This window comes from Physeter macrocephalus, chromosome 4 (assembly GCF_002837175.3).
Source record: "Physeter macrocephalus isolate SW-GA chromosome 4, ASM283717v5, whole genome shotgun sequence".
Lineage (NCBI taxonomy): Eukaryota > Metazoa > Chordata > Mammalia > Artiodactyla > Physeteridae > Physeter > Physeter macrocephalus.
This window is the reverse complement of record NC_041217.1, coordinates 68,320,117-68,334,487: the sequence shown is the minus strand read 5'-3', so window position 1 is coordinate 68,334,487 and position 14,371 is coordinate 68,320,117. Positions and strand designations below refer to the sequence as shown.

Genomic DNA, 14,371 nt, shown 5'->3' with positions numbered 1-14,371 from the left:
CAGAGATGGCCCCAGAAGAAATCCACATAACAAACCTAATACTTATCTCACATTAGTTTTTCCCATATACTTACTTTCCTACAATTTGCCAGCCTAGAAAGTCCTTTTCCTTTTGTCTCGTCACTTCTTTAAAAATTTATTATTCTTTTGTTATGATGCTGTATATGCCCAAGTTCTAACCACTCCTTTGAGTTACTCATCTGAGTTCTTCCTATGTATGCATGACACACGTTAATAAAGTCTGTTTCTTTGTCTCTTGTTAATCTGTCTTGTCAGTCTAATGACGGGGCTCCAACTGGAGAACCTAGGAGGGTAGTGGGGAAAAGATATGTTTTTCTTCCCCTACAGCATAGACTTCAGGTGTTCTGAGTGCAAACAGAATTGGAAGTCACAAGCCTTTTAGGAATGTTGCCAAAACATTGGTGGAAAAGGGTGAGAGAGAGGGGGCTGAGTCTTTAGTTGTCCTTGCTCCTCCTTTACCCCTCTGGCCACACTGCCCTTGCCAGGCTCCTTCCACAGCAGGGTAAAGGGACCTCATTCTCAGCACTCAGCCTTTCCTGTATGGGTTGATGTCTCCCTGAGGAAGGTTTCAATGTGCTCCTTATTGGCCACCTCAACGCCTTAAACCGTGAGCTGGTCTCAGAGGTAGGAAGAGCAGCTCTGAAAATCCAGGAGCCAAGCCCACTTGGAAGGGCTCAGCACACGAGAGGGAGTGAATGAGGCCACTTCATTCTCTCCTCGGCCCTGTACCCTGTTCCACTGTCTCCACTGCCTATACACCAAGAACAAAATGCACGTTTAAAAATTCAGGGCCTGGGGTCCTCTGTCCCCCAGCTCCATTCAGCTTATTTTCATGTGGATTCCACACAAAAAACAAGAGGTAATAATGCTGGTGACAGCCAACATAGCAGCTCCTCAGTTATCTCGACTTATTTAGATCTGGGCACATGATACTCATTCATTCACCATTTATCGATTGGCATGATGTGCCAGACACTGGGCACGTACCGTGACAAGCTCCCTGCCCTCAAGGAAGTTGGTGACATCAAACAAGGAGCTATAAATAATAATTTATTACTGAAAAGACTGTATTATTATTTCCACATAGTTTAAGAACCAACTAGAAACAGAAACTGGATTTAAGTGTTGTTCTAAAATAGTGGGGATGAGTCTCCCTGCTAGTTAAAACACCCTCCTCCCACATCACTTCTCATTGACATACTGGTTTTCCATTCACTCCTTTCTCTCCTGCGGGCTCCAATGGTTTAGCTCTTATTCTTGTCCAGCTACTCCCACTCACTCTGCTGTCTGAGTTTCTTTCTCCCCAGGGATGTTACAGACCTGGGCCAAAGAAATCTTAAAGTCTGCATTCAAAACCAAGTGAGGGGGGACTTCCCTGGCGACGCAGTGGTTAAGAATCCACCTGCCAATGCAGGGGACACGGGTTCGAGCCCTGGTCCGGGAAGATCCCACATGCCGCGGAGCAACTAACCCCGTGTGCCACAACTACTGAGCCCGCGAGCCACAACTACTGAAGCCCGTGCGCCTAGAGCCAGTGCTCTGCAACAGGAGAAGCCACCGCAGTGAGAAGCCCAAGCACTGCAACAAAGAGTAGCCCCAGCTCGCTGCAACTAGACAAAGCCCGCGCAGCAACGAAGACCCAACACGGCCATAAATAAATAATTTTTTTTTAAAAGGGGTTAGTTGCTTTCTTTAAACTTCAACTATGAATAAAATACCAACGGCCCTATCAGTATGTGAAAAAGTGGTCTCGAGTTTATGTGGAAGGGAAAGTAGACTATGGTGAATACATGGATAAAAATAATGTGAGGTGACAAGCAACAACGGTTATAACTGATAACATATTTCTGAGTAACCAGACAAAAGAGAAGGCATAGAGTGGATGATTCTTCTCTGGCCATTGTTTGGTACAGACTCATTTCCAAATGGTGTATAGTCTTTACAGTTTCTAAGGACAAGAATTAAAATATTCTTATATATAAAAATATATATATAAACATATATATACACACACACACACCAATTGCCAGCCCATCACCTGTTTTTGTGCAGCCTGGGACCTAAGAATGGCTTTTACATTTTTAAACAATTGAAAAAGATGTTACTCGTGTCACAACGTGAAAATTGTGAAATTCACATTTCAGTGTCGACAAATGAAGTTTTAGTTGAACACAGCCACACTCATTCATTGTCTATGGATGCTTCCTTGCTACAACTGCAAAGTTGTGTAGAGACTGTGTGGCTCACAAAGCCTAAAAAGTTATCCTCTAGAGGCAACTTTGAGCTGCTGGGCAGATACCATGAGCCAAGCTCACCCTCCCTATTTGAAAAAAAATTTATGGGGAATTCCCTGGCGGTCCAGTGGTTAGGGCTCTGTGCTTCCACTGTAGGGGGCAGGGGTTCGATCCCTGGTAGGGGAACTAAGATACTGCAAGCCGCACTGCACGGCCAAAAAAAAAATTATAGAAAAGAAGTTGTCATTGAAATTACACTGTGGCAGACATGTCCGAGGAATACTGCGGAGATCTGATCCCTTTATGAGCCCTGTGGTAGATGAATGTGTGGAGATGGTAACTAGCGGGCAACAGAAAAATACCAGAATGGTGGTAATACAAATAGTATCATCATGTTAGACTTCCAGAGTTTATAACCAACGGCTGTGTTCACCAGAGGAATCAATTGCTTCTACACAACCCCCATCCAGAGCAACTGTTTTCCTGATATAAAAATCGGGTTGTGTATATTTTATCAAGCTTTCTTTTTAAAAACACCTTCGTGTTAAGGTCTATCCTGACAGGGCTTTTTCTGTAAACCTACACTGTTGGAAACGCCTCATAGAGTAATGGTGTGGTTTCCTTTACTCATAGAACTACCTGTTAGATCTGTGGGAAAGAACTACAAGACAGAGCTGCCAAGTAAACTATGAAAAACCTAACAAACTTTTTTAATCTTAGGTATTGGCATATCCCAATGATCTGTACTGTTCTAGGGTGTGATGGCTTAGGAGTGAATATGATTTGAACCTAATACATTTTTAGAGGATGTCAAATTCAGAACCAGCCAGATCCATCTCCTGACTCTAAACATGGTCCTAAAGTAAATCGCTTGAGGAAATTGGATCCCAAAGATTACAGGTGGGGAATTTTGAAGTGTGTCCATATTCCACGGGAGATCAAAAAAGCCTAACGAAAAGAACTGTGGGCTGACTCACATGACAACTTCTTTTTGAAAGGGCTATTTTATCGTGAAGATTATGAGTTTGGAGGAACTAAGGTGATTGGCAGTGGAAAGGATCAGAACATGTGAAATTCCTTAAAAATTTATTGACAAATAACTTTGTCTATGTTACACATTAATTTAAAAAAAAACTTTAAAAAAATAAATAAAAAATAAAAACACCTTCGTAGGGGACTTCCCTGGTGGTGCAGTGGTTAAGAATCCACCTGCCAATGCAGGGGACACGGGTTCAAGCCCTGGTCCGGGAAGATCCCAAATGCCATGGAGCAACAAAGCCTGTGCACCACAACTACTGAGCCTGTGCTCTAGAGCCCACAAGCCACAACTACTGAGCCTGTGTACCACAACTCCTGAAGCCCGCGTGCCTAGAGCCCATGCTCCGCAACAAGAGAAGGCACTGCAAAGAGAAGCCCGCGCACCGCAACAAAGAGTAGCCCCCACTCGCCACAACTAGAGAAAGTCCACGTGCAGCCACGAAGACCCAAGGCAGCCAAAAAAAAAAAAAAAAAAAAAAACAAACCTTTGTAAGTCAAAAAAAATTATCTAGCCATTTATTGCAAGTTTCTCAACTCCTGGCCTAGAATATCCAGTTTGAAAGCAATTATGGACAGCTCTTACAATGTGAGGTACTGTAAAGTGCTTTACAGATCTTGTCTCATTTAATTCTAAAAATTTCATAGGGTGGGTATTATCACCAATATTTTAGATGACAAAACTGAGACCCAGAGAGAAAAATTTGCCAACATCGCAGGAGAAGGTGGAATCAAGCAAGGTCTGCCGGACTCCAAAACTGCTCTTCTTTCTTCCATACAGCACCTCCTCCTTAAAGCTCTGAAGGGCACATTCTGAATTACAACCAGTCTTCTTAGACATCAAACATTGATCCTAATTTTCTGCCTTGGGACCATCCATCCAGTAACCTTCAAATACCTAATTTTGTCTTGCCTGAGTCTTTGATTCTCTGGGCTTGACATTGATTCTTTTATTAAGCTTCTAGATGGCATAGTTTTAAGTCCCTTCACCATCCAGATCACTTTCTATGAACATATTCTAGTTTGTCTATAATCATCTTAAAGTTTGACATCTAAAACAGAACTTGATACAGGGGTTTAGTACCATCAGCAGAGTATCCCTCTGGTTCTAGACGTTCTACATCTTTCCAAATTTATACATGAAGAATTGGTTTTGGGAGCCCAAAGGCAGAATCTTAACACTTATTACCACTGAACTTCACCTTGTTAAATGGAGTTTATCATTCCTGCCTACTGAGATCTTTTTGACTCCTCATTTTGCAAGCTGATGAAGTTGTTCTATCTCCTTGCCATCCACAAATACGATATGCATGCCTTGTTTCTCATTTAGGTCACCGGCAAAAATGCAGTGATGTTATCCTTCATTCCAGGAGGTGGCACTCATAGGCCCTCCATTTTACCAAGAGCTTCATAATTGCTGTCTCACTGTCCTGTAGATACTGTCGGGGTAGTCACAGTTCAGAGAAAACCCCAGGTGGACATCATTACTTTCAATGTCCTCTCTCCTAATTCCCACATACCTACCTCTACAGGGAAAGTTAACTTCCATCTCCAGCTCCTCCTCCTGCAGGGTCACTGTGAGCAGGACATATGCTATACAGCCTCTCCCCAGCTGTCTTGAATCCTAGATCTACTACTTGCCTAGTACTGGTTGTGTGAACATGGGCAGGTTTCTGAGCATTTCTGTGCCTCTTTTCCCCATCTGTGAAATGGGGATAGTAGTAATACCCAGTAAGGAAGCTAGTGGATGATAGTAATTATTCAACAAGTTACTGGGCAATTCCCTGGCGGTCCAGTGGTTAGGACTCGGGGTTTTCACTGCCATGGGCCCAGGGTTCAATCTCTGGTTGGGGAACTAAGATGCCGCAAGCTGTGCAGTGCAGCCAAAAAGAAAAAAAAAATTACTTCCCTCAAAAAAGTTCCATTTCGTATTAGATTTGTACAGCTAGTACCAAAGAGGGGATAATAAATTGGAAGAGCTACAAAATTAGAGATTTTTTTTTTCTTAAAGTGCAAGTTGTACTTTTTCTTCATTTATCTCCTTTACTAAGCTGTCCCCAGGCCCCCATAAAACATACTGTCCTGTCATTCAGAAATAGACCAACCCCATTTCCCACTTTCCCCTCCCCTGGCCTTGATCTGCAGATCCTGTTGAGACAGGGACAACAAACACAACCTTAATGTTCAATCGTTTTATCCCTAATCAGGGTGGGTTCATGTCTAAAACACTAATCTCTATGGATTACCCTGTTCCTCAACCCCCAAGTCTCCTTTTAATGCAGGAAATGTCCATTTGAAGCATTCCCTTTCAAGTACAGGCCAATGGTAAATTAAACTGAAATCTAACTACCAGACTATTTAGAAGGATATCCCTAATCTCTTTCTTAAAAAGACTACAGGTAAGATTTTTGAATGTTCAAGTCACTTTGGGGTCCCAATTCTTTTAAGCTAAAACTTCAGGACTTAAACAAACTCAATGTGAAAAATAAACATTTATTACAAAAATTAGTTGTAACATTCTAAACTGAAAGCAGACGAGGTGTTTTCCAACTCAAAGGGACTGTTGTAAGCTGGAGCGGTAAAGTCCAAGGCTGGTAAATAACTGACTCATATTCCTCACAAGTCGTGACCTAGGGAGTGAAGAGCCATTTGCTCCCGACTTACAGGAACAATGATTCACTTCTGCTTACCTGTGGCCTTTTCTCCACATCCCTCCCACCCTGTCCCCCAACAATGATACAAAACTGAAACATACTTCAAAAATCTCATTCTTACTGAACCATTTCACAATCTCTACTTTTATTGCCTAATTAGATTTTATTTCCATCTGGAAAGCTTATTTTTTATTGGTGCATGACGATATGATTTGGTTTGTTTTCCCTTCTGGATCCTTGATGAAAAGAAAACTCAGTACTGTGATGGATTGTCAGATAAGGGAACAGAATATGGCAAAGTGGTGTTCAGTATCCTCCACAGAAATTAGCAAAATCAATCCTAGAAGACCCCTTATTTGCCCTCTTGCTAGTTAATAAATAGACTGGGGCTGCTGGGGTAGAGGGAGAAACAGATTTAAGGGCAAAGAAGGGTCAAGATGGGACAAGGAAAGCAGTGGCAGGCAGGACTACCCTGCTCACTCCTGCTCTCACTTACACCTACCCCCTAAATAGAGTCGTAGTACTACTTTAAACTACTACTAAAGAAGTGATTCTGAAAATGATTTGAGAAATCCTGCCTCAGGCTCTGGAGCAGCTTTTCCTGTAGCCTCAGGTAAGTATATTAGTGCATCTGGCTGCCAGAGGTGGCAGGGTGGGCGCTTCTCCTCTCACTGGGTGGATCAGACCAAGTAGAACCCAGAGTACACCATCACTTCACCCGAGGTGCCCTTCTCCTGCCACAAGAGGACTCTGGAAATGAGGGTCCAATTTCTGTCTTGAAGGCAGGAACCAGGAAGGGGTAGGACAGTGAGCTAGGGACCAGCCCAGGTTGCTAGGAAGCAGGGCTTTGGGGATTTTCTTGTTTGTACTAAGAAGGAGCCTAGGTATTTCATTTCTCCCATTCCCACAGTACAATCTCACCAAAGGGCTAAGAAGCCCTCCAACACACTCAATTGCAGTATAGAACTGAGACCACACACACACACACACACACACACACACACGAACACGCACACACACACGTGCTCAGCAGAGCTGACTACTACACAAATTCCCACAACCCTGCAGACACATCTTAAAAGTGTGGGTCCAGTTGTTCCAGCCAAGGGAAGGGTGATGGCTTGAGCTACCAGCTCCAGCTTTCTTTTCTGTAGATCAGCAGTTTAAAAACTCTTCTGCTCCGTTTGCCCTGAAAGCTTACTATGCTGTCCACAACAAAAGCTCTTGTTTTCTCTACAGACATAGCTGCTGTCAGTCTGCTTGTGTTCATTAAGAGGACGGTGCAGGAGGATCCCAGTGGCACTTCCGGCGGGAGGACAGAAGAAAGTGGGCTGCAGAGGCAGAAGAGACTTGACGTCGTCACCAAACATCCACTTCAGCTGCTCCAGTCTCCAGTCCCCACTCTAGAACAGCTGGTACCGGTCTTCAGTATGGCAAGAAAGAGTCAAGGAACCAAGCTCCAGATCCCTCCCTATTTGAGGACCACTACCTGCAGGGGGCAGTGAGTGCCCCACCACCCTCGCAGTCTACTTGGAAGGGAACTCAGCAGGCATCAGTCAGGACTTCTGTCTGATCCCTCACAGGGATGGGAAAAAAGAGCGCTAAACAAGTCCCAGGCCACTCAGTAGTGGTGGGAAAGGAAGGGAGGCAGGAAGGAAGAAGGTGCACATGGCAGACATTATTAAAATAACACATCCTAACTAAGATAAAAGTGAGGGCCCCTTTGGGGGCTAGAAGACAAATAAGGCATCCCGTGAAACTACAGACACCAGGGGCCAGAGTCTGGTAGCACCTGAGTAAGGCAAGCACAGAGGACGGGAGATGAGCTGGACCAGGGTCACACCAAGAAGGATGAGGTCTGTCTGAATTCCCCCTGGAGAAATAAAACATTCAAGTCAACTCTCTACAGTCTTCTTTAGCTGATAATCCCCTGAATACATATCAACACAGTCTGGAAACCCCTCACTCCAGCCGGGAGGCCCTCCCCACCCCAGGGCAGGCATACTCACATCTCTTCGAGCAGTGGGCTGGCTGTAAATCACCTTCTTACTCGAGGTCCTATGGACAAGTCAGAAGATGGAGACACTCAGTCCCCTAGTCCCTCTCCTTAGCCTCTGCTTGTTAACTTTAGAGGCCAGGACTGAGAACTTAATGGAAGCACAGAGTTCTCGGTAGGGAGGTTTGAGTGCAGGGAGAAAGGACAAGCACAGGACCATAGTGGACAGGGCTAGAAATCCAGATGTTTTTTCCCTACCAGGCTAGTTGCCTTCCCCTCCAACCCCTTCCCCCGGGCACATCTCAGCTTCAAACCATATACATCCATGTACTCAACCTTAGAGAGCTCTAGGACAGCAGCTCACTCACCCTTTCTTTGCTCCTGAAAGACAAGAAATGGGACCATGAGTGTCAGCAGGGTAGAAGACAGCATGGCGCAGGAAGATGGGGGCCCTAGCGTGTGGCCCTGAGATACAGGTGACCGGTGCTCCCTGGGAGGTAACCCCAACACACACGGGGCTCAGTATCAGGTCAGTACTCAGGTGGCACCCAAGAACCAGGCCCTGAAATGGGGATGATACAAAGGAGAGCCTTTGAGGGCAAATACTTACTGTCAAAGTAGCCTCTCTTATAGGCGAACCAGATGCCAAAAATCAAGACTCCAAGGAGAATGAGTGTTACAAGGACAGCTGCCACGATGCCCCCTACATTCAGCTCCGCTATGGGACACAAGTGAGAGGTCAGGCACCTGAAAGCTCGTTCATGGTATTGACAACATTGCCAAAGCCAGGATGGAAAGCAGACCCGAAACCCCACCCTGGGGTCTGAGCTCAAGCCCCAGCCATGCCCTCACTCACCAGCATCCATGTGCACAGTGTCTGACTTCATGGGTGACCCGTACCCATTCCGCGCCTCACAAGTATAATCTCCAGCATCAGAGGCCGACACGGGGTCAAAGATCTGGAGGGCAGAAGACGAATTGGCTTCCTGCTTGAAGAAGCCAAGTACCTGTCTTTTATGTCTCCTGACCCCAATGCCAAGGTGACCTTGTTGCTTGCTCTTCTTCCCCACGTTCGGGGGTTCTATAACCCTGCGCCCCCCTCATACACATCTTTTACCCTGACCCCATCCGTACCAGCTCCCCTGTCTTATGGTTCAGGCTATAGGAAGAGTTGCTGAAGGCACGGTTGCTCTTGGGTTCTGTAGGCATCAGTACCCCATCCTTGAACCAAAAGTATTCAGAAGGCGGGGAACCATCATTCTCTGAGCAGGTCAGCACTGCTCGGGTCCCGATGGTAGCAGAGGAGGGGACATTGATTGTAGGCTTGGATGGAGGCACTGGGGAGGGAGAGAAGGTACTTGTCACAAGAGCAGGAGGGCTGCCTGAAGGCCAAGTAGCACGACACTCCAATCCATAGTTACCTCTAGCCTTCCTCCCTTAGTATGTCCTCAGTTTCCCCCTAACCAGGGGCTCGTTCTTCTCTGACAGCACCTGGACTCTGAACACCCCCCTCCCCAGCCCCAACAGCACGAGCATTTTCACCATCAGCGAGCTCCAAAGCTTAGCAGAGCCTGCTAAGGGTTTAGGGAAGCAATTGATTGCAAGCCCACACAGAAGACCTGTGGCACGTACCAAGCACAATGAGCTGGACGGTGACCTCCCCATAGGTGTTGCCGCCTTCGTCAGAGACCATACACGTGTACATCCCCGTGTCTTTCCGGGTCACAGAATGGAAGGTGATGCCATTGTCCAAAAAAGTAACTCGGTCCTCATAGGAAGCTACCAGGACAGAGGAAACAGGGGCAGAGTGAGCTGGAAAGCTAAGAGAAGCTGGTGATGGTGGCACCCAAGGCAGAGGGGGCTCTCTTCTTCCCCCAGGAAAGGCGACGGGAAGGCCCTGGGGACTTCAGCCCCAGGGTGTGCCCCCTACAACCTAGGCAGTCAGCAAGGAGGTGGAGCGACTCACCTGTGATCTTGTTGTTATAGCAAACGAGGCTGGTGATGTCGCCATGGGCAAACTTCCACTCCACGCGGGGAGAGGAGAAGCCCGAGTAGGAGCAGGGCAACTTGGCAGCTGCAGACAGGATCAAAGTGAGTGGAAGGAAGACACAGCAGTAAATGGAGAAGATGGGGAAATGGCCCCAAACCACAGTCTGGGCTGCATGTTCCCCAGGGGTCTGCACCTGCTCACCTCCCTTCCCTCCACCCTCCCGCCACCCTCCACAGCCCCTCCCAACTCACATTTATTCTCAGCAACTTTGACTACTGGTTCAGACGTTTGCACTGCACCCCTGCCCAATGCCAGTGAGCCTGAGAAGAAGAAGAGAGGTGGGTCCATCAGGAGTGGACAGAGAAATGCTGTGGAGAGGGAAGAGCAGTCCCAGCTGATGGGGCATCTAGGGCTGGGGCTCTCCATGCTGAGATTCCAAGGTCAAGGGATTCAAGAGATTCACGTTCCTCTCGGATCTCACACTTCCTCACCAATACTCTAAATATCTTTTAAAAATGCTTTTTGCTACAATTGCGGGCTAATACTTGTTTCAATCAATGGAAATAAAATATTTCCTTCTAATGCAATTTCTTTATTTAAAAAATTTTTTTCCCTCTGTGACTCCCAATAATCTAATTAGATTCTTCCTAGTCCAAGAGCAGCTTTCTAAATGACATTTCATGGTTCAGAGAAAGCTTCTCAGCAAATAATTGCAGTCACTTGTCAGAAATCCTGGCAGAAAGCCAGCAAAGCTGGAGGCAAGGGAGGGAAGGAAAGGGGGGAGCAATAATAGGATGATAAGAAAACATTTGTAGGGCCTTTTGTGCTTTTTAAAGTGTTTTCACATACAATTATATCATTTGATCCTTGAAACAAGAATGACAGATCAGCAGGACAAATATTATCATCCCAGGGTTACATGAGGAACTGAAGTAAAGAAATGTGTCTAAGATCACACAGCTGGTTCTGGACCAGAAGTGGGCTCAGATCATCTCATTAGAATCTCCTTCTGCCCAATGGAGAAGAGAAGGAAAATGTGGTGTGTGGTGGGGGTGGAGAGAGGAGGTGAGGAGAGACAAGGCTAATTAAATAACATGGTGGGAGAGAGGCAGCAGGGCTCACAGGAGGGGCCCACACATCCCAAAATAAGCACCAGTGCCAGAGGATTCTAGGATGGTGTGATATAGTTATCAACCTGCACTTACGCAATTACTCTCATTCATGTTTTCAAAGCTCAAACTCATGAAGGATGCTTTATTTATAGCTTTAAGTCAAAGTCCTGCCTTCTTTAGATAAATGCAAGCATATCTGTTCAATGCAAGTATATTTTTTCTTTATTAAATTACCCAAGTAACTGAATATGGTCTCTTGACCCTGAACCTCCTTTTTCTTATCTGAAACATGACAGGTTTGAACTAGATGTTCTCTGAAATCCTTTAGGTTCATTTTCTTTCTCTTGTTTCTTTCTTTTTTTTAAAAAAAAAACCTGAAAGATTAAGCGGGGGGCTTCCCTGGTGGCGCAGTGGTTAAGAATCCACCTGCCAATGCAGGGGACACGGGTTCGAGCCCTGGTGCGGGAAGATTCCACATGCCGTGCAGCAACTAGGCCCGCAAGCCACAACTACTGAGCCTGCATTCTAGAGCCTGCGAGCCACAACTCCTGAGCCCGCACGCCTGCGCGCCTACAGCCTGTGCTCTGCAAGAAGAGAAGCCACCGCAATGAGAAGCCCGCGCACCGCAACAAAGACCAGCCCCGGCTCGCCGCAACTAGAGAAAAGCCTGCAGGCAGCAGTGAAGACCCAACGCAGCCATACATACATACATACATACATACATAAATAGAAAAAATAAAAGATTAAGTGGCTGATCCAAGTTTTCATAGCTAGGAAATGGCAGAGCTGAGATTAGCATACAGGTCTCTCGTATACCTCTTTTTTTCCCTTATTATACCATACTTTTATACACCATGCTGCTTTTCAGAAAAGCCACTAGTGTAATGGAGGCAAACTATGTACTAAAATATGATTCTTTTAAAAGTCAGGTCCATTTTATCTAGAAATTATTTCTAACCATATTACTTTGTATATTTGGCATTATATTTCAAAGTCAAATGTATAATCAGATGTAATAACAGATACAGAAATTAACCCAAATAGTCTTTACTAAATTGAAAACTGAGGACATGGAAGTCTCTGACTCAGCTCTCATCAAGAACACTGACAATGAAATGCTTTGATTTTTTGCCCAAGTCAACTTTCTCTGCTTTGATGATGGGAACTTTGTTCTTTTAAGATTTTCGAATTTTACAATTTGCTACCTGTGATGTACACCGAGATGTACAAACCAGATCTCTCTTCAGGAATGAAGGACTTGTTGTCTCAGCTGCTGGGACTGCTGCCAGAAGAAGGCCTGCAGCCAGCAGCCTTCTCTGAGGATACCCAGAACACTGCCTTGCCCAGGGCCATGCCTCCTAACAGGCAGCAACAGGGTCAGGGCACCGGCATCCAATGCCTGATCAATGAGAGGGGGGGTAGTTCCCTGGTGACCTAGGGTTCAGATTCTGCGCTTTCACTGCCATGGCCAAGGTTCAATACCTGGCCGGGGAACTGAGATCGAGCAAGTCCCGCGGCCAAAAAAAAAAAAAAAAAAAAAGGAACCAGCAAGAACTGACTTTTGGAGACTTCCCTGGTGGTTCAGTGGTTAAGACTCCACGCTTGCTTCCACTGCTGGGGGCTCAGGTTCAATCCCTGGTTGGGGAACTAAGATCCAACGTGCCACGTGGGACAAAACAAAGGGGGGGAGGACACATATAAAGTCCCGGCTCTATCGCCCCAACTCCCCACCTTGGGACAACACTGAAGGGCTATTTCTGCTTCAAAGATCCCTGTGCAGTAAGCTGAGGCCTTGTTGGGACTACAACGCAACTCAACTTTTCCCTCTGCTCAGTCCTGCTTCCATAGGTGTGGATCCCAAGAACACTCCCTAATAAATGTCTTGGTACAATAATTGACACCTCAGAGCCAGTTTCCCAAGAACCCAACCTATGACACCACCCAAATGAAGAACAGCTTGTAATTAAACTAAAAACTAGCCTTTGAAATAAAGGGCCGCCCCAAAGAAAATAAATAAATAATCACAGCATATGAATTCGATGATTGCTTCTGCCTCACTTCTAACTTTAGCTGAAGTTCTTTTCTGAGTCCTCTCAGATTATCAGATCTAAAACCTGTGCAGGAATGACACCACCACATATATACACAAACATATTGGGCAACTGGCATCCTCCCCTTCTCGTTAATTCTGACTGCTATTACCTAGTCCAGGCTTCTCTCCTCTTGCTTAAAATACAGGGCCCTTCACCTCAGGGCCTTCCCACCTTCCTCTGATGCAGGACTGTTGATGTCTGCCTGTGGCCTGAGTGCAATACTCAAAACTCTACTGTGACTGCATCTCACACCATGAGTCAAGCCCAGCCTCCCCACCATGTCCTTCCTTCCTAGTGACCCCAGGAGACCTCAGACATCCTGATCCATGTTCCCCTTCTTGTTCCTGAACAAGCCTCTGGATCCAGACTGCCTGCATTCAAATCCCAGCTCCGTTACTTATAATCTGTGTGACCCAGGCAAGCCACTTAGTCACTTTGAACCTCAGTTTGCCCACTTGTAAAATGGGGATAATAAGAGTTTCTATGTCAAAGGGCTGTTGTTGAGAGTTAAGCTAATACAAATAAAGTGCTTACAAGAGTGTCTGACCAAGAGGAAGCACCAAATAAGTAGTATGTCTTATTATTATCATCATCTGCCCATAGGTCCTTCTGTACATACTTCTTTTTCTGACTTCAAAGTTTTCTTCAATAAGACATATAAATAAATATAAATACTGCCGGAAAAATGCTTACATTCCAGCCCACTAAACCATCTCTCCTCTATCACTGTAATTGCCTTGGAAAGACTAACTCTTCTCTAGAGCTTCCCTGGTGGTGCACTGGTTAAGAATCTGCCTGCCAACGCAGAGGACATGGGTTCGAGCTCTGGGCCGGGAAGATCCCACAGAGAAAGATGCCGCAGAGAAACTAAGCCTGTGTGCCATAACTACTGAGCCTGTGCTCTAGAGCCCGTGCTCCGCAACGAGAAGCCACCTGCGCACCGCAAGGAAGAGTAGACCCCTCTCGCCGCAACTAAAGAAAGCCCGAGTGCAGCAACGAAGACCCAATGCAGCCTAAATAAATAAATAAATAATTTATAAAAAAATTTTTTTAGGGCTTCCCTGGTGGCAGAGTGGTTGAGAATCTGCCTGCCGATGCAGGGGACAAGGGTTCGTGCCCCGGTCCAGGAAGATCCCACATGGCGCGGAGCGGCTGGGCCCGTGAGCCATGGCCACTGAGCCAGCGCGTCCGGAGCCTGTGCTCCGCAAAGGGAGAGGCCACAACAGTGAGAGGTCC

At 46.0% G+C, this 14,371-nt stretch overlaps 1 protein-coding gene and 1 non-coding gene across 2 annotated transcripts in view; one reads left to right on the top strand and one right to left on the bottom strand.

Annotated features, from left to right (window-relative positions):
- The first annotated feature begins 2,798 nt into the window (after positions 1-2,798).
- On the top strand, positions 2,799-2,929 carry LOC112062244 (small nucleolar RNA SNORA18). Its single transcript, XR_002890637.1, has one exon. It is a non-coding gene; the product is annotated as a small nucleolar RNA SNORA18 (small nucleolar RNA).
- A 2,433-nt stretch (positions 2,930-5,362) lies between these two features.
- The window catches only part of F11R (F11 receptor), a 23,285-nt gene continuing 14,276 nt past the window's right edge, over positions 5,363-14,371 (bottom strand). Inside the window, exons 2-10 of the mRNA XM_007112304.4 lie at positions 10,182-10,250; positions 9,907-10,014; positions 9,573-9,719; positions 9,075-9,277; positions 8,797-8,899; positions 8,551-8,658; positions 8,309-8,321; positions 7,954-8,002; positions 5,363-7,817 (exon numbers count right to left, since the gene is read on the bottom strand). Of these exons, the coding sequence (XP_007112366.1) occupies positions 7,782-7,817; positions 7,954-8,002; positions 8,309-8,321; positions 8,551-8,658; positions 8,797-8,899; positions 9,075-9,277; positions 9,573-9,719; positions 9,907-10,014; positions 10,182-10,250 (836 nt within the window). The 3' untranslated portion in view covers positions 5,363-7,781. The remainder of the gene's footprint in view (positions 7,818-7,953; positions 8,003-8,308; positions 8,322-8,550; positions 8,659-8,796; positions 8,900-9,074; positions 9,278-9,572; positions 9,720-9,906; positions 10,015-10,181; positions 10,251-14,371) is intronic.